The sequence below is a fragment of the Podarcis tiliguerta genome (genome assembly GCF_965153285.1).
Source record: "Podarcis tiliguerta genome assembly, chromosome: 13".
Lineage (NCBI taxonomy): Eukaryota > Metazoa > Chordata > Lepidosauria > Squamata > Lacertidae > Podarcis > Podarcis tiliguerta.
Genome location: NC_139546.1, coordinates 13,215,246 through 13,239,444, shown reverse-complemented (window position 1 = coordinate 13,239,444; position 24,199 = coordinate 13,215,246). Strand labels below are relative to the sequence as shown.

At 48.6% G+C, this 24,199-nt stretch overlaps 1 protein-coding gene across 6 annotated transcripts in view; it reads right to left on the bottom strand.

The window, feature by feature from the left end:
• The window catches only part of ADAM11 (ADAM metallopeptidase domain 11), a gene marked incomplete at its 3' end in the record, with an annotated part of 74,641 nt that overhangs the window by 9,858 nt on the left and 40,584 nt on the right, over positions 1-24,199 (bottom strand). For 2 of the 6 annotated variants that reach the window (XM_083407649.1, XM_083407653.1), the window contains 17 exons: positions 23,071-23,142; positions 22,546-22,712; positions 20,487-20,571; positions 19,291-19,381; positions 17,781-17,832; positions 17,556-17,655; positions 14,671-14,742; positions 13,569-13,661; positions 11,476-11,556; positions 11,108-11,158; positions 10,122-10,185; positions 7,842-7,941; positions 7,566-7,685; positions 7,069-7,237; positions 6,380-6,494; positions 5,040-5,130; positions 903-1,720 (listed from right to left, as the gene is read on the bottom strand). In XM_083407649.1, the coding sequence (XP_083263775.1) occupies positions 1,675-1,720; positions 5,040-5,130; positions 6,380-6,494; positions 7,069-7,237; positions 7,566-7,685; positions 7,842-7,941; positions 10,122-10,185; positions 11,108-11,158; positions 11,476-11,556; positions 13,569-13,661; positions 14,671-14,742; positions 17,556-17,655; positions 17,781-17,832; positions 19,291-19,381; positions 20,487-20,571; positions 22,546-22,712; positions 23,071-23,142 (1,569 nt within the window). Of the gene's footprint in view, positions 1-902; positions 1,721-5,035; positions 5,131-6,379; positions 6,495-7,068; positions 7,238-7,565; positions 7,686-7,841; positions 7,942-10,121; positions 10,186-11,107; positions 11,159-11,475; positions 11,557-13,568; positions 13,662-14,670; positions 14,743-17,555; positions 17,656-17,780; positions 17,833-19,290; positions 19,382-20,486; positions 20,572-22,545; positions 22,713-23,070; positions 23,143-24,199 lie in introns of those variants that run through there. The other 4 variants (XM_083407651.1, XM_083407650.1, XR_014503967.1 and 1 more) reach the window with 3 other exon arrangements.

Here is a 24,199-nt window from a genome sequence, read left to right as displayed (position 1 = left end):
AGAAGTCCGAGCCGTACACAGAATCTTTAGGCTAACTCACAGCCAATGTCTATACAGTTGCACACAAGTAAAGCCAGCACCCGTGAGTTAAGATGTTCCTTTTTCAAAAAATGGCAGCAAAGAATTACTTGAGTGTGTCCTCTCTGCTCTGGCTGCACTCAACACAGGCTGCATTCACACTTTAACTTTAAAACACACTAGAAGCACATTTCCCCTCCTTTAAGAATTTTGGGTACAGTACTATAATTTACCCCTCACAGAGTTACAATTTCTAGCAACCCTTAACAGACTAGTGCCCAGATTTCTTTCAGGGGAAGAATATGCTTGAAAGGTATAGCATGTCCAAATTCGGTGGTATGGTTTTATCATTCCCCCCAACCTCATCCCTATAAAAGCAGCCACTTGAGAACAGGAGTTTTAAGGGTTGCCTTAATGGAGCTTCTTAACTGGCCGTTTTCCCATTCAAAATGCCCTTCCCCTGGCTGTTTCTGCCACACAGAAGGAAAGGATAACCATATATATTTCCCTTACAAGTGGAAACATACCAGAGGCACAGGAAGCAATGTTGAGCAGGAAAGCACCTGAGAAGTTTCATTCCCACAATGTTGCAGCCTCCAGGGCTACTCTGGGTGAGAAACAACCACTGAAATACTACTAATGGAGCATTACATTTTATGGGGGCTTCAGGTCAAACCGAATGCTTCATGTATTGAGGGCCCTGGTCCCCATATCCCATAGGTAATTATATACTCAGGGCAGGTGTGTATGCACAAACACAGGTATATGGGTAGTAAAACGTGTGTGTGAAGTTCATTGCTACAGCATTGGGCCTCAGGGCCCCTGGGTTTGAATCTCTGCTACTCACAGACTGCTTTAGTCAAGTTGCACTCTCTTGGCCTCAGTTTCTCCAGGAATAATGGTTTATCTTGTAGGTTTCTTGGGCGGGTTTAATACATCTCAGGGCTGCAAATACTCATTATAATATGCGAGGGCCTGTATGTGTGCTAAAATATGGCGCATATCCTTTCATTTAACAGAATGGGGGGAGCACAGAAAATACAGTGATTGGTTTACATGTAATGGTGAGGTGGAGAGGTCAACACAGGGTTTCCTGAAAGTAGAGCCCTTTTTTTCCATGTCAGAACAAACACAGTTCATGATAAATACCTGCTTTCACCATGAGGGCCCGCTCAAAATGAGAACTCCTCACAGTGAAACCAAGGGCGGTAAAATCCTCTCATGGGGACTTTACCACATCAGATAAGGAAAGGTAACATGTCAAAACGTGGGCCTTAGAGACCAAGGGCCAAGGTTAACATCAAGCACCTCAACATTATCATCCAATATTTGAGAGCAGGGCCTGTTGCCGTGTTGGGTGAATCCTTACAATCTGGGTAGAAGAAGCCCAGATGCCCTTTGCTTATTGCCCAAAGGCCCTCCTCCCGCAAGCCAACTAAGGAATGGAGAGCAAAGCGTTGCTGATGCCGGCACTGATGGATGCGTGGAGAGAAGCGATGGCGCAGATGAGATCTTCTTGGTCCAGAGGGGCCTCCACAAGAGAGCTGGTTCAGCCACCCACATGATCATTGTAAGCAGGGAGTGCGGGATGAAGGCGATGCGGAGGATGGGATGGAGGGGATGAGCGATGGAGGGGGTGGCGGCAAGGGGTGGTGCTTAGATGCCCTGCTGAGCCGGATCATACCTTCCTCTGCGAATGTTCCTTTGCAAGCCGAGGAGAGAGAAGGAAAGAGAGAGAGGGGGACGTGGGTTAGCAGGTCACTTCAGCTGGGTACACCTTGGCCTAACTGCCTCAAGTCTTCGTGCCGCATGCCATGGTCGGTAATGCAAAACCCAGCCACGCATGCAACATCTTCCTTACCATCCAGGACAGCTTTTGTGCAGAGATCTATCACCACTATTCTTCTTAGCTGACATAGCTCCTGCCGGAACTTTAAAAGGGTCTTGGGAAGGCCAAGAAAGGAGGAACAGATTCGCTGGGATCTCCCCTGCGGCACACAAGTTAGTCGCACAAGGGCCTCAAGTACAAAGTCTATGTTTGTGCTGAATTTCTAATATTGGGTATGAGCTTCTTAAAGCACGTTTCTAGCCCTCAGCAGCAAGTTAAAGGAGCATCTTAAAAACAGGTAGCAATTGGAGAACAGAAGAAATGTGGTCAAAGCTGCCGCTATATTAAGGAGAGGGGATTTCCCACACAGCAAAGGTTTTATGGTTTCCTTCAGCCTCGTGCTATTGGGCCCTCTGCTGAGGCACACCCTTTTCTTTTTCTTACCACCTTCACCCCATAGTTCTAGTAAGGTAAGAATCCGAATTTGACCACCAACCCTTTCCTCAAAGCACATTTTGATCATCTCATGGCATATTCTCCTTTTTTAAAAAAAGAAAAGCTCCAAAAAACAACAATTCAAAACGCTTGAGAAGTATATAACTGAGGAATGTGTCAGGGAGAGACTTGAAGATGCTCGTAATTCCAGAGAAGAAATTGCAGACCTGGAAAGAAGGTGGTCAGCTATTTTAGCTAGAAACCAGAGGGCCCTCCCCATTCTCTCTCTCATCCCAGCGTCCAGAACAGCAGTTTGGCTGGGTCTGTTGTGCCTTGCTTTCCAATGCAGTAGTGTAGACAGGCAGGCGCATACAACATACAAATACCAGCAATTATTTTTGTGGGTGGGGGAGATTTGGGGTGGGGGTTTGAGTGGGTTACAGCTCCCTTTGTAGGAGCCAACTCTGAGGTCCCTGCAGCTCGTGCCTTTGGAATTTGCTTAGTAGAGGATGGCACCTGCCACAAGTTTCCGGACTCTATTGTCCCCCACCCCACCTCCATGCCAACACCCCCCCTCCCTCCAGCCACCATCTCCTTAAAGCCAGTATTTTGAGTCATGCGACTGTTATTTCAGACACTCCTCTTTCACTCATGCAAGTGTCAGTCCATGCAGAACATCAAACAGGGAGCCTGGTGTGGATCAGAGAGGAAGAGTGTGACTCCCCAAGACATTCTTTGTTTACCCCAACACCACCACCAGCCCCACCCCCCCGGTCAGCCCACCTCCTGAATGCTGCCATTAACCCCCAGTCCCCAATGCTGAATAACTGCCTCCCCCCAAACAGCCCCACCCTCCCAAAGCAGACAGTGATCTGTAGCTAAGCCCATGTCTAGATGATCTAACACCAAGTGACTCTTCTACCCAAAGCAAAACCACTGGGTGCTGGACCCACAAATTTCCCCCTGCAGGTCAACTGGGTGAAAAAGCCCAGTTTGTTAGGTGATAGGGCAATGGACAGAGGTTAAAGAGGATGCAAAGGCCCCAATTCAAAGCAATGCAGATGGCAGTTAAAGGTGTGCAGGTACATACACTCCTAAGACAGATTTTTAAGAACTGGGGTGGGAGATGACAGCACCTACAGCCCTCCCAAACTCCTACAAGCCCATGTTCATGAAGGGGCAGGACACAGATCCTGCTCCAGCTGCTGCAAGTACAGGCAAACTGCCTGAAATGGTTCAGGAGGGAAAGCTAATGGCATATCAAAAGCTGCAACTGTACCAGTGTACCCAGCGTACCCAGTGTACCTGGGTACCAGTGTACCCAGTGGGACGCGGGTGGTGCTGTGGGTTAAAGCCTCAGCGCCTAGGGCTTGCCGATCGAAAGGTCGGCGGTTCGAATCCCCACGGCGGGGTGCGCTCCCGTTGTTCGGTCCCAGCGCCTGCCAACCTAGCAGTTCGAAAGCACTCCCGGGTGCAAGTAGATAAATAGGTACCACTCCAGCGGGAAGGTAAATGGCGTTTCCGTGTGCGGCTCTGGCTCGCCAGAGCAGCGATGTCACGCTGGCCACGTGACCCGGAAGTGTCTTCGGACAGCGCTGGCCCCCGGCCTCTTTGAGTGAGATGGGCGCACAACCCTAGAGTCTGTCAAGACTGGCCCGTACGGGAAGGGGTACCTTTACCTTTACCTTTACCCAGCCCGGTCACCAATTCCATTTGAAAGCTCCCTAAGACCAATTCATATTCTGCCTTTACAGGTGGCAAAGTAACACTGGAAAGCAATTTTAACACATCATACATGGTGAACGTTTTGTTCTGGTGTGCCCCCATTCACCAGGAGCTGGGCTTCACCACATCAGTCTGCCCTTATCCCCACCACTCCCAGTGTGGCTCTCAACGCAAGAGGGTGCCTTCCGTTCTCCATAACATGCGCCGTGCAAAATGCATTGAGGGTTAAAGAGTCAGCCTGACAAAGTGGGCTCAGGAGCAGACCTGAAACGCTCTCTAAAGTTGCGGCCACAACTGGGCTGGAGGTGGAGTCAAAAAGGCCTCCATCAATTGATATTCTCCGAGGCTTGGTGCCTCTCTCTGCTTTCCCTAAGCCTGCAGCCCAGGCTTGTCACATTTCCCTGCTGCAGCCAACCCCCATCTGTCTGAGGGTGGATACAGACTACCAGTCGGCGCCTCATTTTGCATGGCAATAAGCCCCACGTGCAAACCTTCCTTTGCCACCCTTCCTCTTGCACCGATGGCTACTTCCTGGGATGGTTGAGGAGTCTCCTGAAGGGCAGGGGAGAAATCTCAACCAGGCTCTCAAATCAATCCCCGGCTCCTCCTTTTCTGACTGAAGGTTCTGCAGAGAAGGAACTGGCCACAGGGTGTCGATCCATCAGGTAAGACTAATCCCTGTCTCCAGTCCAGGCAGATGTCCAGACCACCCCCAGGAAACCCACCCACCCCCTGCCTTCCCTACACTACCAAGTGAAGGAGTTAGCAAGCGGCCTTTCCACGACAACGCCACCGGAAAACCGTGGTCGTATGAATCCACCCTGAGAAAAACGGCAAAAGCTGAACTTGGTAGGGGGGTGGGACATGCCTCAGCTCAACGCCCCCCCCTTCCCCAGAGCTGAGTGCAGGCACCAAAGGAGCTCACTGCAAAGGGCACCTGGAGCAGAACATGCGAGAGAGCTCCCTCCCAGGCAACACAGTGCAAGGGCGCACTATTTGAACGGCACAGCATGCGCAAGTCAACGCTGCTTACTTAAATCCCCATCCGGTGCCGCCCAGAACGATAGCCGCCACCAGGATTGCTCCAGCGATGGAGCCAATGATGATGTTGGTTCCGCTGGGACCTGCAGAGGAAGAGGGGACAAAAAACATATATACGTATTGTGAGGTTCCAACCATAGGTTGCCTTGCATGCAGAAGGTCCCCATTTAAATCACCAGCATCTCCAAGTAGAGCTGGGAGAATCCTCAGTCTGGAATCCAGGAGAGATGCTGCCAATCCGTGTAGACAATACTGAGCTCATGTTCAGACTCAGTATAAGGCAGCTTCCTCCCCATGTTCCTATGAAAAGGGGAGGTCCAACAATATGGGTGCTTGACTGACAAAGCCTGAATTAGGTGGGGCCCGAATTAGGAAGAGGCAGCAGCCAGTCTGACCTGATAAGAGAGAAATAATTACCGTATTTTTCGCCCTATAGGACGCACTTTTTCCCCTCCAAAAATGAAGGGGAAATGTGTGTGCGTCCTATGGGGCGAGTGCAGGCTTTCGCTGAAGCCTGGAGAGCGAGAGGCATCGGTGCGCACCGAACCCTCTCGCTCTCCAGGCTTCAGGAAGCTATCCGCAAGCCTTGGGAGCCCGCGGGAATTCCCGCCAGGCTCCCAAGGCTTGCGGACAGCAGCCTGCAGCCCGGAGCACGAGGCGCCCTCCAGAGGACACCCCGTGCTTAGGGAAGGTGTCCGCAAGCCTCCCACGCCCGGCGGGAGGTCCCACTGGGCTCGCAAGGCTTGCAGGCAACAGCCTGTTCTGGGGGCTGGGGTCGGGGGAAGCTCGGGCTTCCCCCGCGCCAGCCCCGTGCCTGGGGGGGGGGAAAATAATTTCCCCCCCTTTATTCCCCCCCCCCAAAAAAACTAGGTGCGTCCTATGGGGCGGTGCATCCTATGGGGCGAAAAATACGGTAAATGCAGGCTTAAAGAAAACGGTGGGTATAAGAACGCGTGGCTTTAATCTGAGCATTTAGATGACAACCAAAATAAGAGGTGGCTTTCAAAGAACTGAAGCTGCATGATTCTGGGACAGTCTTCCAAAAACAGCTGTGGGAGAAAAGAACCAGAGCAGGATAAACTGATGAAAACTAGTGATATGTACTCAGGTTTCTCCCAAAGGTTTGATGTTTTTGTATTCCTCCCTTCATTTAGAATGTGATAAATAAAACAAGGCATGTGGAAGCCAACAGCAGATTCAAGAAAGGGCTTTGGGATCTTCAGAGGGAACACAGAGGAGGGTCTTTGGACCACCACATTTGCAGTTTTGATTTGAAAGTGCCTGAGATAAGGTTCTGGTCACCTTTAAGAGAATCTCAACCTGCAAACTTACCCTTGTACTTTTCTGTCTCCCCTGTGGGCTTCGGATCTGGGATGGGGTCATAGACACTGCAGTCCTTTCCTGTCCAATCAGGATAGCAGATGCATTGGCCCTCATTGCTGCAGACCTATAACCAACAAATAAGCTGCATGATTTGGCTCTTGAAGATGCTCCTCTGAGGTTTGGTTAGTATCCTAAAAATGCCCGCTTGGGCTACTTTCAGAAGAAGCAAGTTGCTTTCCCCTATGGTGGCGTGGACACAGTTACAAGATGAAATGGGAAAAACAAATTTAAATCCCCCAACCACATTAAAAAAGAAGCCAAAGCATTGTTTTCTAGCCTTTTCCCCCATGGTGGGGAGAGACCATTTCTGAATGAGATTATTCTCAAATAAATTAAATGCATCCATCACTTTCGATTTTGCCATCACGTAATACACCATATTATGCTCATAGAACATAATTATTAAACGTATAGGCTAGGTCATGATGACATCCATTTTGATCCATGCTTTCCAACTTCAGAAAAGACTAAAGGAGGTTCCCTCTCAACCCTACAGTTTCAAAATCATTGTCCCCAAGACTTGACCCCTGGAGGAAATAAAGCCAAAGAAACTGGAGCAGATGGCTCAATAGTTGCCTCTGTGCAGACCGTACTGCTAAGCATATGCTAAGAGCAAGGCACTTGTTCGCAAGTTGTACCCCGTGGTCAAAGCAGATCTGGCCACCCCAGCTGCCTGGACAGGTGCTGAAGTTAAAGGCGGATACAGGAAGGCATTTGTGGTCAAGACACAGCATGCTGGGTCCACAGGGCGTCCCGTCTTCCACGTAGCTCACATCCGTGCCATCCACAAGCTGAACATGGCCGCCCCTAGGAGAGGAAAAGAATAGTTCCCCTGTGTGGGTGGAATATTTCATTGCTCCCACACATGATAGAGACAAGGCTCTGTAATTACAATGCTGGTGGAGATAATGGGGGAGGGAGAGGAGCCTACCAGCAACTTCTTTTCACAATTCCTGTTGCTGCATCTCATGATGTACTGTGAGGGACTCCTGCAATCTACATGGAAGCTGTGGTGGTGTGCCTGCAGGACTCTGCCAGCCAGACTTTGCTAATTTGCTGAGAAAAGAACACTGGGGAGGAAGTGTTTAACCCTCCCCCCACTGTGGATGGATCCAGATTGTGAGGCTCCACTAACCTGCAGTCAACGTAACGCTTCTGGTGATAGAAAGTCATGGTGGTGATTTCACCAAGAAGTTCGCCCATACGCGGAGAACCTGTCACGTTGGCGCAGAGGAGGTATCCACACAACACGTCTCTGAGCACAGGGGGAGGAGAAAGAACCAGATAAGCCACGAAAAGAGGGGATTTTGCACCAGCTTGGAGGCTGCGGTAGTGTGGTGGTCTGGTGCAGTGCATTGCAGGAAGGGGACACAGTGCATTCTGGGAAAGGGCGAAATCTGAGATTACTCACTGCTTGATGCAGGGCACCCAGCGGTTCCCCTCGCGCCCGCAATTCCCTCGCTCAGTGCCTTCAACATTCAGCTTCTCATAGCAAAACCTTTCAGCTGAAGCTTGAGTCCCAGGGAGGAAAAGAAGAGGGAGGTATGACACACCAGAGAACATAACACACATAGACTCCATACTTCCCTGACCCAGCATTACATTCTCTACAGAGCTACTCTTCTGAACAGCTGCTCATCAGGACTTCTAGCGAAAGCCAAAAACCCTGGGGGGTTTTGCTCCAAAAAGATTTTGCAAGGAAGGGTGTAATTCTACCATTGGTCTGAAGGTGGTGCTGGTGCCTTCAGATGACCAGCAGTTTGCAGTACAGTACTCGTTTATTTCTGTGACACTGGGAAGATCTCCATGGACCCAGCCCTTGGAACACAACTTTTTACCAGACTCAAAGCTGGTGAGGCCTTGGGGTTTATATTACTCGTCCAAAAATGTTGCTCGTATCATAAGATCCCAATGTAACAGCAGGACAAATGCAAAGCAGGTTGGGTATCTGGGGTTTTAGTTTCACACTCGGAGAGGCAACCCTTCATAACTGAATAGTCCACAGTTTAACCAGATTATGACAGTATATTTTGCTGCCACTATTGTGGCGACTAAGGTCAAGATGCTGCTTTCTTCACTCTGCCCTTCTCCACTTTCACAATTTGGAAAAGCAGGGTTTGGAGTGCATGGAATCCCAGGGAATTATTTGTGGATGACATATTCCTCTTTCTAGTTACAGGTAGGTAGCCGTGTTGGTCTGCCATAGTCGAAACATAAAAAAAAAATTCAGCAGCACCTTAGAGGCCAACTAAGTTTGTTATTGGTATGAGCTTTCGTGTGCATGCCAATAACAAACTTAGTTGGTCTCTAAGGTGCTACTGGAAGGAATTCTTTTATTTTGTTTCAACGTTCCTCTTTGTTACAAACCCAGAATGATCTATCCCTACCTTGAAAGTTCTCATCAATGATTTTGGACACCTCTTAGGATATAGCACGTACTGGTCCAAATCAGCAACCTGAGTCATTCAGGGGCATTTGCTCCTCAGGCGCCTCTGCATGTGGTGAACTGTGATCTGGATTGCAAGTGTTAACCTAAGTGAGGCTGCTGGTGGATAGGTCTGCAATTGGACAAGGAGCTGGATTACAGTATACCGAGCTTTCGAGTCCATTAGAGGCCTTCTAAGGACATCTTGGTACAAAGCTTTGTTGCAAGTCAGTGCCAGTTTCAGAGAGCATCCAAGTTAAGCAACCCAGACTGTTAACTACAAATTAAGCCCCTCTTACATCGTGCCAAACAAGAACAGCATGTCTGATCTTTAGCTGTGGTGTAGCCCTGACTATTTCATTATACTAATGTTGTGAAATGCTGCAAAGCCCTTGCCCTCTGCTTTTGACTTGGCACTGGAAAAATCAGGATACAAGATGGAATGGGAGCCAGCCAGGCACAGACAGAGAAAAAGATTGGCTGGGTATCACTGAGAAACTAGCCTATAAATGGACGTGTTTGAAGGCTCTCTCTCTGTGTCTCTCAATTAAATGTTGCATGTTAGCATCTCTTGGGGAGGCAATGACAGGGAAGGCTGAAGATACCGCTATCTGTTTATCAGTGATTTGCTGGTGCTGAACCCTCATCAGCCTTTCAGCCCTTGGCATGGGCGCAGGATCATCTTATGCTGTCCCTCATTGACTCAAGCCATTAACCACCTCCAGCTAAGGTTGCTAGGTCTATAACCTCCTGGCCAGAACTCAAACAATATGCCTCTCACCCTGGTTGTACCCCACTGCCAGCAAAAGAGAGAAGTGGGGCAGCAGAGTGGGTATCAAAATGAGCGGTGATACAGCTACGTACATCCTCCTTGCCCTGCTCCTTTTAAAGCCACAGGAAGAGCCTTCAGGAAGAGCACCTGCTGGGGTTATGCAGGTAGGGTGGCTGTTCTGTCTTCCCAAAGTTGCGTATTGCTGTCACTTACAGAGATGGGGAGTTTGGTGTGATGCAGGCACACCGGCAGGAAGGGATTGGTCCTACTGCTGCACCCACACCACACCAAAGCTCCCAATGCCCTGTGCTTCCCCATCTTGGTAAGCAGCAGCAATGCACATCATTGGGAAAACAGGAGCAAAGCAGTTCTACCTGCACATCCTCCCCAGCCATACATCACCCACTGATGTTATGGGGACGTATTGGCAACATGAAACCAGGCTTTGCTAACAGCATCCCCCACTCATCTGAGTGACCAAGAGCACTACTTACCACGGTCCCACAATGCACTGCACTGGCGGTCCCTGGTTTTACAACGGCCTCCATAGCACCGGCCCTGTGCAGCAGAAAGTCAGAGTTGTTAGAGGTTCACAAGATCCTCACTTGATCATATGCCTCCGTGGACAAATAGAAGGCTCTAATGTATGGGGCCTGGGAGTGCAGATTCAGCTCCTCAGGTCTCTGCAGAACTAAGGTTGCATGAACCGTTAAGAGTAGCTATTCTACAGAGCAGAGGTCTGGATAATTTGGGGTCACTACAAATAAACTAGAATTTCCCCAAGCAATTTCCCTTCCTCCATATTTGGAGCCAATGAAACTTCCTTTAGCGTAAATTAATCGGTAGGGAGACAAGAAGCTGCATCCCCAGGAAATCTTAACACACTAGGAGCCTGAAAAGCTTGCTGCTTTCAGAGCAGAGTAGACACAAATAAAGGTGTGTCTTGCTGATCAGCTTCATCTGATAATATAACAATCAGATGCAAGCTGCATCATGCTCAGGCGACTTGACTCATCACACTCTTGATTTCCTCCCTACTCTCAAGCCGTACAATATATGGTCACTCTACAAATATATGTTTTCCTTCTCCATTCTACTGGACATTATTATTTCTAACAGAAGCTAGCAGTGAGCTCCTTTGTACTTTTCTGAATTGCCTATAAGTGAATATTTCACCAAAGCTGGCTTTCCCCTATCACAGTGGTGCACTGCTAGGAGAAATTGTGCCTAGCAGAATTTCCACCCGCTATGCAACCCTTAAAAGGCACAAGCACACTTCTCTGGCAGTGGGTGCAACAGCTTTAACCATACATTCATTCCCTTGCTTTCCTTCCCTAGTGCTGGAACCGACCAGGATTTGTCCAGCCTGCACATGGCAAAGGTACATGGATGCAACTGACTACGGGTGCAGCTATGCCCCTCACTGGCAGTAATGCCAGGGATATCACACCCAAGTGCGAAGCTGAGATACCAACCTTACCTGTTCATTGTCACAAAAATAGCCATCCTGCTTGTGCAAATTGGGTGGGCACTATGGAGCAAAGAAAAAAATACAGAGAGAGGGCAAAGGCAAACATAAATATTCAATATAGAACAGGACACGATACTTCACAGTTCTCCACATAGCTAGGATTGGAGGATAGGGCATCCAGATTAGCTTGAGAGCTTCCTGCCAGAATCTGGCCCATGTGCATCTCATTTTAGAAATTAAAGCCCTGGAGAATCAGATCTTGGAGGTGCGGGAGGCATCTCCTGGTGTTCAAAAGGGATGAGATTTGACTGGAACCCTGAAGTGCATCTTCCTGATTCCCCTGATCAGATCTTTGCCTGGTAACTTGCCCATCTCACCTGACTGGAGTCACCTGTGCAAGTTTCAGGGATGTCACACTCATTCACAGGATCTCGGCAGGTTACACCCCGTGGCTCATACTGCAGAGATGGGAAAGAAGCAAAAGAGTTATTTAATACTGGCTGGTAAGGAAAGGAAACAGGCAGAAACATCTCCCCACTGTTCTTGCTCAGTGTGCTGGCCTTGGAGGCGAGGGGAAGCTAGGCTCTGCAGTCTACTCAAACACTCCTTTCCCGACCATTCTCAGTGCAGAAAGAGAAATGTTGTCCGGACTCTCCCTGGAGCAGCATGGCTTGCTGCATTTGTGATCTCACTTCTTTTGATAATGAGAGCAGCAATGGCAACTTCCTGCAGTAGCTTGTACATCTGTTTACCGAATGTTCATCCAGGTTTGTTTGCATAAATCAACACCGGCTATTTATTGAAAATTCCTTCTGCTTTGATTGCAGGGAGGTTAGAGGACATTGTTATCCCACACATTCCAGTGCATTTTCCTGACACTTTCCTTATTGCAAAAAGTCTTTGAAGTGGGTTTGTCATGCAAGACCACCAAATCAACTATCATTGTGCAACCTGAATCCAGTGGTGGGGAATGTCCAAACACCACCCGGGGCCAAGGGACGCCCCTGAGGGTGGCAGGGCACAGAGCGAGCTGGCTGCAGCTCGCCTTGCATTCTCACTCACGCACCCGCAGCCTCTCCCACCCCACCTCCCTGGTCAGGCTTGACCCAGGGGGTGGAGGACCCATGGCTGTGCATATTGTGTGCCAGCAACCTCTCTCTGCCCCTCGGGCCAGGCTTGACCTGGGAGATGGAGGAGGTGTGGCTGGGTGCCTTACGCACCCGCAGCCTCTCTCCGCTGCTGTGTAGCTGCATGTGCCCCAACCCAGGAGAGGGGCGGCAGCTCTCTGCCACCGACTCTCCACTTCACCCCCGGGTCAGAGGTACAATACGATACAATACAATAATCTTTATTGTCATTGTCCCATACAGAACAACAAAATTGAAAAAATCTACATCAGACATTAAAAAACCAACAAGCCTGCTATCCCAACTATCCCAGCCTGGTTAGCCCCAAAAACTCTGCTTCCCCGTAATTGAATATACTCCCATAGAGACTACCTTACACTGTGTTTAAAATCAAAATCGCATTTGGATAGAAACTGTTTCTCAGGCGGCTAGTCCTAGTCTTTATAACCCTGTACCTTCTTCCAGAAGGCAGAAGCTGAAAGAGATCATTTCCGGGGTGCGCACTATCCTGCGCTATCTCTGCAGCTTTCTTATGGCACCTGGAAGCATAGGTTTGATCCAAGGTGGGAAGAGTGCATCCAAGTATTCTCTCCGCAGTCTTTACAACCCTGGACAGCATTGTTTTTTCCCTGACCCGGAAGTGGAGCTGCACAAAAGGAAGCTGCTTCCGCAGCTCCAGAGTCAGGCTCCGATGGCTGTTGTAGGGGCGCCTAGTCAAGCATCCTTCAGAAAATGTGCCCAGGGCGACCAGCCCCCCACGCTATGCCACTGTCTGAATCTGCCAGGAAGTGACTGAATCCTAGCCAAAAATAGCGACAGTCTGGAAGCACCCAAAGAGTCAAGTGGTTGCAGAAAGACTCACCTCATGCCTAGGAACCACAGTAATACTTAGAGCTGGACTTTTTCAACACAACACAACATGTTGGGGTTCAATCCCTGTGAATAGTCTAGAAGCTTCTATAAGACAGCTGAAGCTAAGCAGTTGTGGAGTAGACTAATGACCTGGAAGGGGAGTGTGTCAGATACACATACGTACACATGCATGATGTGTGTATGTATGATACACCTGTGATGTATGATGCTTTATCTGCCTGGATTTATTTTGTAGAAAACCACAGACAATTGTGCCATAAAAATTCATGCCTCACATGGGCAGTGCCCACTGTGCTTTGGCCTAGTTTGCAGCACGCCCACAAGCACAGCTGATTTTTCATCAGCTGCAGAGTTCCTTAAAAAGGTGCCTTGCTTGAAACTAGTGCCAAGCAGACTCTGAGTGGATCTTATGTCTGTGGGAACACCTCCCCCCACCCGCCTCACCACTGCTGCCAATCTCACCCACTTACCTTGCACCCTCGGCAGCACAAGCCATCACTGCACATAGCATCATGCGTCAATGTGCATTTCTTGCAGCAGTTTCCCCCACCTTTGGAGCACTCCTTCAAGGGGGCAAAGCAGAGAGAACGAGAGAGAGAGAGAGAGAGAGAGAGGGAAAATAGCCAGGTATTAACTTCGCTGGGAATTTTGGATCAGGGCTGGAACAAACCCTGTCTAACAATGGGTGCCTTGAATTCTGAACTGGGCCCTTTGTGTTGAGACTGGAGACTGCCAGGTTCCTCCAAGGCTTTCACTGAGAGAATTTTGCTATGTGTCCCAGTTTCCACCTCAGTGCTTTAGTGATGCAGTAGGGACATGGGTGGCGCTGTGGGTTAAACCACAGAGCCTAGGACTTGCCGATCAGAAGGTCGGTGGTTCAAATCCCCGCAACGGGGTAAGCTCCTGTTGCTCGGTCCCTGCTCCTGCCAACCTAGCAGTTCAATAGCACATCAAAGTGCAAGTAGATAAATAGGTACCGCTCCGGCGGGAAGGTAAACGGCGTATCTGTGCTCTGTTCTGGTTCGCCAGAAGCGGCTTAGTCATGCTGGCCACATGACCCGGAAGCTGTACGCTGGCTCCCTCGGCCAATAAAGCGAGATGAACGCCGCAACCCCAGAGTCGGCCCCGACTGGACCTAATGGTCAAGGGTCCCTTTACCTTTATCTTCCAGGTACAATTTCTTGCCCTTAAAGGCACAGTAACCTCAGGGTCTGGGGCCAACAAGATAAACACTGCCATTATGGCAGTGTTCACCTTTGCCTCGTCTGTTTTCCTAACCTCTACCACTACTTCCTTCCCCCACTCACTATCTACTGTTTCCCCTCTATGACAGGTAACCTTCCACAAGCCTGTGCTCTCCAAATATTTTGGACCAACTCCCATCAGCCCCAGTCAGCTGCCCATGCCAAAGCTTGCATCTTTCACCAAGTTCCTGAAATACCCCAGCCTCCTGAAATAATATGAGGAGCTCATAAGCATGCAGAAGGCAGGACTGAATAAGAGGCCCAAGTCCAGCAATGCCATCCCCCCACCTCCACCCACATGGCACTTTCAGCCCCACTTGACACTTACCGCCAGAGACCCACAGTCACATTCTTCTCCTGCCTCTACAAATCCATTACCACATTCAGGGGGATCAAGGAGCTGTAACAACGGGGGAGGGGGGCAGAAAAGAGATTAAATCTTTAGCGGCCTCCAAGCTATCTTCTCATTTTGCATGTATACCTTGATATTCTACCCCTATATCCTTTCTGCACTAGGCCAAGGCTGACGACCCCCCCCCCCCCATTTCATGGCCCCATTTTGAGGGAATCGAGGAGGCTTGCTGTTAGAGTAGAGATGGAAGCGGCATTTATTTGTTAAGTTATCCTTCCATAAACTACATTTCTCCACTGCTGCACCAAGCGGCAGCCTAGCTGACCACTGATTTCTTGCATTGACACTGTGCTGCTTGCAATGACGGAGCAATTTAGTTTACAAATTAAAAATTTAACACGGCCCAGTAAAGCCCTTCCAAAAGTATCATCAGCAGATGGCCAGGGTTCAATCTTCAAATATTTCATGAACATAAGAAGTTATGTCTACGGTGATGCTGCCGGGTTTGAACTTTATAAAAGAATTAACAGGTTTCTTTCTACTGATTTTTGAAGGGGGCAAGGAGAAGAAATAAAAAAAGACCAATTTATGCCTTTCTGACCATCAGATAAATGTGTGTGTGTGTGTGAGAGAGAGAGAGCGAGAGAGTAACTAGCCCCCAGCACATGGCTGTCTCTCCTTTCCACTTGTGCCACTTTAGTCCCCCCCCCCCCAAATAATGTTACTGAAGAGATGCCCTAGCCCAGGGATGTCCAACAGGTCGATCGCAATCTACTGGTCGATCTCTGTGAGGTTTTGGTCAATCGCAGTCGATCGTTGGCCTCCTTCTGGCCCCACCCTCTCTCCCCGCCCTCCATTGTTGGAGAATAGAAGACGGAGTTTACAAACCGAGGCTGTTTTCCCCCCAGAAATCCTTTGGTGAGTTGCTGTTTTTCTTTGACCCCAAAATACTGTAAAAACATTGCACCCCCCTTCCCAAAGCTAAACAACTTATGCCTCCTGAACCCCCTAAAAATGGGGCTTTCCCCCTCCCTTAAAAAAGCTAAACAACTTTGACCTGAACCCCTAAAAAATGGGGGTAGATCACTGCCAGTTTTTAATTCTGTGAGTAGATCGCAGTCTCTTGTAAGTTGACCACCCCAACTGTAGCCCAATGTGTTTCAAGTTGGTTGTAGCGGTTTTGCACAAGACACAGTCAAACGAGTGTGAGGCCCACAAGAGTAATTGCCAGTATAAGCATAAATGAGTAGGACAGTGGAAGTGCGCACCCCATAAGCAGCTCTGAGCCACCACTTCACTAGAAATCTGTGATCTTTGAGGTGCACTAGCACCATATCTGACTCAAATGCTTCATTTCTATGCAAGTCCATCTCATCTCTGCTGCCTCCACACCAAACTTTGCCAATGTACATATAATTCAACACAGAACTTGAGCTATGTATCCCTAAATAATTTTGGGGTCACCCCAAATCATACACTCGCAACACCAACAGAATGTACCCCATGCCACATCCTAACATTGTGGCTGGACAATGCTATATGAAGCCGCTGGGAGAGATCATCAGGGGGTTTGGGCTGGGTGTTCATCAGTATGCAGATGACACCCAGCTCTACCTCTCCTTTAAATCAGAACCAGTGAAGGTCCTGTGTGAGTGCCTGGAGGCGGTTGGAGGATGGATGGCGGCTAACAGATTGAGGTTGAATCCTGACAAGACAGAAGTACTGTTTTTGGGGGACAGCGGGCGGGCGGGTGTGGGGGATTCCCTGGTCCTGAATGGGGTAACTGTGCCCCTGAAGGACCAGGTGTGCAGCCTGGGAGTCATTTTGGACTCACAGTTGTCCATGGAGGCACAGGTTAATTCTGTGTCTAGGGCAGCTGTCTACCAGCTCCACCTGGTACGCAGGCTAAGACTCTACCTGCCCGCAGACTGTCTCACCAGAGTGGTGCATGCTCTGGTTATCTCCCACTTGGACTACTATGTGGGGCTACCTTTGAAGGTGACCCGGAAACTGCAATTAATCCAGAATGCGGCAGCTAGACTGGTGACTGGGAGTGGCCAGCGGGACCACATAACACTGGTTCTGACAGATCTGCATTGGCTCCCAGTACGTTTCCGAGCACAATTCAAAGTGTTGGTGCTGACCTTTAAAGCCCTAAACGGCCTTGGTCCTGTATACCTGAAGGAGCGTCTCCACCCCCATTGTTCAGCCCGGACACCCAGAGTGGCTGGGGAAACTCAGAGATGGGCGGGGCATAAATAATAAATTATTATTATTATTATTATTATTATTATTGGAGGAAGCCGAGTGTCTGGAACTATTTCACTCTGATCTCAAGTCAGTTGTATGGACACTGCCTTGGTCGCTCTGACTGATAACCAGGTCCATTCCCCTTGACTTTTCTATGGCTTTTGACAGCCACAGCACCTTCTGGACCAAACCAATGCCATGGAGGTGTGAGCCCTGTGGGCTCAAAGGGATACTGCTTTCTACTGATTCCAGAACCTGAGGAATTCCACAGTGCTGCCTCCTGTCCCCGGTGCTTTTTAACATATTCACAAACCCGCTGAGAAATATCATCAGGAGTTTTGGAACAAGGTGTCACCAATATGCTCTATCTTTCCATGCCATCTGAATCGAAAGAGGCCGTTCAGGTGTTGGACCGGTGCCTGGAAGAATTAATGGGCTGGACTGAGGCCAAAGAAAATGAAGCTGAATCCAGACAAGATGGGAGGTTTTATGTGTTCCAAGTTATCGAGTCCGGGAAGTGGCAAGGCAGCCGGTTCTGAATGGAGTTGCACTCTCTCGGAAGATTCTTTGGCTGTAGGCTATAGGTAAGAAGATGAGTGCTTTGGGTTTACCTTCAGTGGCTTGTTAAAGAGACAGCTCCCCCCACCATCAGCCAGGAATTTATTGTACTCATCAATGCTGCAGCGTGAGAACTTCCGTGGCAGGTAGAATCTGTGGGTTAGAGAAGAGAGCCATGGGCACACATTAATAAGGATGCTGCTCCTGACTGCAAAGTGAAGCACTGCTCCGAAAGCTTTGCCCTTTGGTGAGCCTCATCTCTTCCCCAGTGTCCTCACCCAGTGTCCTCCATAATACAGCCCAGCCATGAGTCGGGACAGCGACAATCACCTGCAGAGAAATGGGGTGATAAGAAAAGAAAGAGATGCCTTGTTAAGGAACTGGGAGCGGTATATTCCGTGACCCCCTCTTTTCTCTGCCTACACTTTGTGTCTCCAAAGTCCTTAGCTATTCGTTCAAATGGAACCTTCTAATCCAGGGGTCAGCAAGGTTTATCTCGCCTGGGCTGGTTCGGTCCTGCAGAGATCCCTCCATGGGCCAGATCGCGCACGCGAGCAAGCGCGCCTGTGATTTTCGGCATCTGTGTCTGTGCAGATGCGATTTTCAGCGTCAGCATCTGCGCAGATTCGGTTTTTGGCATCTGCGCGTGCACAGACGCGATTTCTGGCACTGCAGAAGCGAGTCCCCATGCCACGCTGTGCCGGTTTAGCACAGCGCAGGAGCAGGCAGCCCAGTTTGGAGGCAGCCCGTGGGCTGGTAAAACGACCTCCACGGGCTGCTTCCAGCCCATGGGCCTTAGGTTGGTGACCCCTCTTCTAATCAAAGAATCCTGGAACTGTTATCCCCAGGTGTCACTTATCCTATCCTCTGTCTTAGGATAATACATCCCATTAACAGCAATTCTGTCTGTATAACCTACACTAAGAATCTCCAACAAGGCTCAGTGACCGATCCTTTGCTCCGGTAGCTAACCATTGGCCAAACTTATATTTAGCGGAGCTATTTCACACAGTGCAAACTGATTTGTTTGCGTAACACCTCAGACAAATGGCAGAATGGTGCAGTTTCATTTGATCTAGCAAGCTCAGCTCTTGAGCAGCTCATCAGAGCAGCTAAGGCAAAATCAGGAGATCAGGCTTGCCTTAAAAGTATGTCTCCAGTTCAGAAATCAGAGCGTGTACATATTTGCAATCTCACTCTTCTCAGAGATGCACCAGAGGCTGTCATCGCTCCCTACTGTCATGATCTGAACCCTGATCAGCAGCCAAACTCTGACGCAGAAGAGCAAGATGAACCAGCTGCATCAGGACGACCAGTGATGCAAGCTGTTGAGGTGCTGAACCCACACCTGGGCCCTGATACTAAGCTGAAGCCTGTCAGTCATGAGGCCCATGAGTCACAGCCTTCAAAACTGGGACCCCCAGAAACTGCAATTCCCGGGTCAGATTCCTTGGGGCCTTGAATTCTTTGGTACCTGCCCAGCAGCACAGGGTGCTTTAAGCACCAGGGGAGAACAGACTCAGATTCCATGGAGTGCTATGCTTCAGACCAGAGGGCTACCCCTTGAAGCTCTCCACTCTTCAAGAAGGGGATGGGGCATTAGATGATCAGTTGGAATAAAAAGCCTGTGGAGCTCCAGATCTGGTTAGTGTAAGCTGTCTGCTCAAGACTGTCCGAAGTCGTGTAACTTCTGTCTAAATATGCTTAGAGGTCTACTGCGCCCTGTGGACTCCTGCTTATGGTCAGGTCAGGCTATCTCGCCATTCAGTCTGACACCCAGCTACTTACCTGCAGAGGTACGGTGCTTGTTCCACATCATTCCAATGTTTTGCCCTAGGGTCTGTGCTAACGTTACAGCCATTGCTCCCACGTTGCCATACTTTGGGAAGGAAGAAGATGACATCATGTTAGGAAGCCAAGGCTCATCTTGTGGAGCGCTGCTTTGAGTAGGTTTATCTCTGCCCCTATTGTAGCCAGCTTAAAGCTCAAGTGGCCCAGTTCACTAGCCTTCCTTGGGCATTCAACTCTGGGAAGATCAGCACCAGAGCCAGCCCAATAACAGCGGTTCTCAACCTGTGGGTCCCCAGATGTTGTTGGACTACAACTCCTATCATCCCTCACCACTGGTCATGCTGGCTAGGAATGATGGGAGTTGTAGTCCAACAGCATCTGGGGACCCACAGGTTGAGAAACACTGAGCTAGAGGCTGAGCAGCCCACTTCCACCCAAGCCAAGGTGCACAGTACCCAAGGCCAGCCAAGGTGCTTATTCTGGTACTCAAGGCAGAGAATCCCACAAACACCTCTCCTCCTTCCCTGGCAGCAAAAATATATCAAATTAAATAAGTTAGCAATTTCCTGCCATTTTATTACACCCAGAATTGGCTGTTTAACTCTACCCAATGGTAGGACGGGGCATAATCAGCACCTGCTTGTGATCTTTCCTATGCTAATTATTTGTGTAGTCTCATAACAGTCTATGGTGCTTTAAGGACTAATGTAAGCAAACAAGACGCACCCCATTCTCAAGGATCCCCCAATCTAAATGTAGATGAGAGGACAAAAAAAAGAAATAAGAGATACCATAAATGTGAACAAGTGCAAGCACAAAAATCTAGTCTTTATCTGAGTGGGGGAATGGGGATGGGGAACCTCTGACCCTCTGGGTGCTGCTGGACTCCTAACTCCCACCAGCCCTGACCACAGGCCATGCTGACTGGGACTAGGTGCCCCAACAGCATCTAGAGAGCCCCGGCTTCCTCATCTCTGTGGCTAAGGCTTCCCAGAAACAGAAGCTTTGAAAGCGAGAGAGAGGTAGCATCATAGAGGTGCTCAAGGTGTTCCAGAGGTAGCAGGAGAGAATTGGAGGGTTTTTTTAGGAGATATCTTGGACAGCTGACAGTAGCAGAGCTGGAGAAGCATGCAGCTTTAGTTCCCCACTTTCAACATCCCATAAATTCCAGGTCCAGTATCTGCCCCGCTCACCTCGTTGACACCTCCACCTCGAGTGACTGAGCAAATCCCTCCGACGTATGCCGTACCACTGCGGCTGCTTCTGAAAGTGTGTCCGCTGGAGGAAGAAGAGAGGAGGAGGGTTCACTGTACAGGAGAGGGAAAGGGTAGCCTTGACCAGTACTTCTGTGCTTCCCTCTTATTCACTTACTGCGGCAGGGCTGGCTGCCCTGTGGCACTCCATATTTTGTTGGACTACAGCTCCCATAGTCTCTGACCACTGGCCACGCTAGCAGAGGCTGGGGGGAGCTAGAATCCAAGGAGATCTGGAGGGGCCACAGATTCCTCATCCCCATACTACAAGCTAGAACAGTTGCCTAGAGAAGAACTGTGAGGGGAGAGACTCCATCAGGCAAGGCCTCCTTCCACCTGCCTTGCCCCACCCTCCAGCCCTAGGAGTCCTCATAAGGGAGCTGGTCCTGGAGGAAGAACTGTGAGGGGAGAGACTCCATCAGGCAAGGCCTCTTTCCACCTGCCTTGCCCCACCCTCCGGCCCTGGGTCTCCTCATAAGGAAGCTGTGCCTGGAGGAAGAACTTGAGGGGAGAGACTCCATCAGGCAAGGCCTCCTTCCACCTGCCTTGCTCTACCCTCTGCTTCTCAATGTGCATTGTATTGTTTTATGTACTGTGGCTTGCCGTTGTTTTATTGATTATAGTTTAGATATTATTGTAATTGTTGAGTGGATTTCTGTTTAACTTTTATATGTTGATATTATTATTTTATACTATTCTAATGATTGTTGAATGTTACTTTTTTGATGGAGGTTGCCTATTTTAAAGTTATGCTTTATTATCACATTTTTGTATCGCATTAGATTGTTATAACATGTACATTTTTTGTTTCTTCAGCTTGTAAACCGCCTTGAGTATTGTAAGATAGAAAGGCGGTATACAAATTAAAAATGATGATGATTATGATGATATGGATTCAGGGCTGTAGTGGAAAAGAGGCAATCACATATGTTAGCTCGTGGTCTCTGGATATAGGAAGAGCTGGGGAGAGCCATACTGGTCAAGGTATGAACACCTCCACCATCACCCTTGCTCTTCCCCTTGAATCAAAAGCTCCCACCCCAGAACACATTTAGCACCCAGAATCCAAAGTCTGCACCCATAAGCCCATGCTTTTTATCAAGATGCACATTAAAAAGGAGATACCATTTGCACTGCCATACTTTAGATTGCAAAGACTGAAATAAAGGTTTGTCCCTGTTTTGTTTCGTTATGGTCTGTCAATATATTCTATTTTTAACTGATTGAAGAGCTGCTCTTTTGCCTATCATGCTAGGGGGAAAAGCTCCGCTCTAGTTTGATTTCATAGGCAACCTTTTGCAAAATGTATCCTAATTAAATTACAGAGCTTATGAGCTCTAGCATCTCACTTCCAGCTAGGTATCATTTTGCTTCACCTGCCAAGAAAGCTCAAATAATGATATCTGGGAAATCTCTAGAAAGAAATATAACTCGCAGCGTGACTTGCAGGTGGAAGTGGCTACAATACTGGAGAGTACCAGTGAAGTCCATTTGCCAGGCTACCAGAAGGTTTGCCACTTAAAGCTGCCACAGACCAGCCTGACCTGAACTTGTGCCTGTATAAAAGCGTAATGGTCAGAAATCAGCAAGTGAACATTTTAATTGCATGAAGATCAGCATTGTTACCTGTGAATAGCCTTATTCATGTATTGAAAGAACACATGTGGGTATAAATTGTGGAGGAGACATGCAAAGCAGTACCATGCAAAACAATTCCATCCCAATCTTCTTTGATGAGTGCATTTGGGTGAATTTTGGAGTTGGAGAGAATTCTAAGCACATTCCTCCTAATACCTAAAGATTCCCCCTTTGGACTTTTCTGTTATGGGAGGATGGGACAGGGATGTTCAAGGTTTCGTGCCCACGTGGGTTCTTTGAACACATGAATAACGTTCAGCCTACCATCAGCCTAGCATCAAAGACAGAGCTACAGTGACTAGGACAAGTGAAAAGCTGGCCACCCTCTTTCAAGGCAGTCAGGCTCCCATTCAAAACTCACGAGAAGAGATGTACAGCATCACTGTTCTCAGAAAGAGCATCTTGGCGGTACTTCATGAATTCGCTCAGTGTCTCCAGGGAATCTTCATCTACCTGGATCTTGTCCCCTGATGCCCATGTCTCCATGGCAACCAACACAATTCTTGTGTTCAACTGCTCCTTATAGATCTGGGCACCAGAAATAGAAAATCAGAGGTCCTGCTTCAAGGGAAATGGGGCTCAGCCATCATATACCTGTGGCATCCTCCCCAGGCATAAAGAAGCCTTTGCGGGCTATACAAACAAACAACCCCAATGCCAAATCAAAGCTAAAGCAAAACACATTCCCTTCTTGATACTTCATATCCTCATTTTCTTTTGGGTCATCATGGGATGGGGAGTAGCTCCTGTGTTTGGCAGGACCCCATAGAATCCTTTCCCATGGGGCAGAGTATCTCCTGCCTTGATAATTCTCATCTTTTGGGGAGTGGGAAGTGACCATTATAGGTCCATTTTGGACAGAGTTGCAATGTACCCTTGTACTCACCACATCAGCAAGGTTCACCACAGACTTTGCAAAGTTGCTGGTAAGGAGTACAGAGCGACGCAGCTGCTCAAACTGAAACAGAACATAAGAAAAAGGGTCTGAAGGGACATCACCCCATGCTAGAAGTCCCTAAACCTGGAGCAGCCATGGGTGGTCAGGTGTGGATGTGTGGCTTCTCCTTCTACTCAACGCTTGCTTTCTGGGGGTGGGGATATCAGTTTCCTTCAATGCATAAAAGAAGCTACAAACAATGGCCTAGATTACTTCCACACTAGGGCCTTTGAGTGCTGCTGAATCATTGCTCTTCTGCAATCAACCACTGAATTATTTGGCAATGATTGCCCTAGTGGCCAAATCCTGGTGTTTAATCAGAAATGAATCCTGATCACCAGATATGCTCTGAAGCACAAGGCCTTATAGCGACCCAGACATTTGGATCTTCTAGTTCAGTTCACTGACTTGCAGTGGCTATTTAGGGTTTCAGACAGGAGTCTCCCCTAGATCCATCTAGAGATATCAGGGATTGAACCTGACCATTTTCATGCAAATATTTATAGCTGAGCAGGTCCCAGTTCCAATACTTTAGCCAATACATTGCAGCCTCTGCTCTTCCTGTTCAGCACAGCCACAGTGTCACCGATGCCTTTAATCTTAATGCCCTTAATCAGTCAGTTCCTGATCTGCGTGGGGTAGGATGCTTTAAATACCGGTAACTGTTTTCCTCCTCCACCACTAACACTTCATTTAAATGAGAGGCAATCAGTAGTTTACCACTCTCCAAGAAGGAACAGGAAATGACTAATCAAGAGGCTATTCATCTGTGATGTTACTGCTGCACTGAACTGGATGCAGTAGCAAGCACAGAAGCTGTCACAAGGAAGCTGCTAATTAAAGGCACATTAGCACTGGGAGATTTGTCAATTCATACTAGACAGGTTGGCAGTGTCATTGCATTTAATGTACAAATCAGGCCTGAAAAAGGTGGGAGGACAATATTGAAAACACTGGAATGCAATGGACTGGCAATGATGTAATCTGGATTCCCTGGAAAAAGAGGGTGAACAAAAAGCAGAAATGGCTGGTGCGGAGGAGCGGAGGCAGCTGTCCAGGCTGACAAAAAGCTCACTTG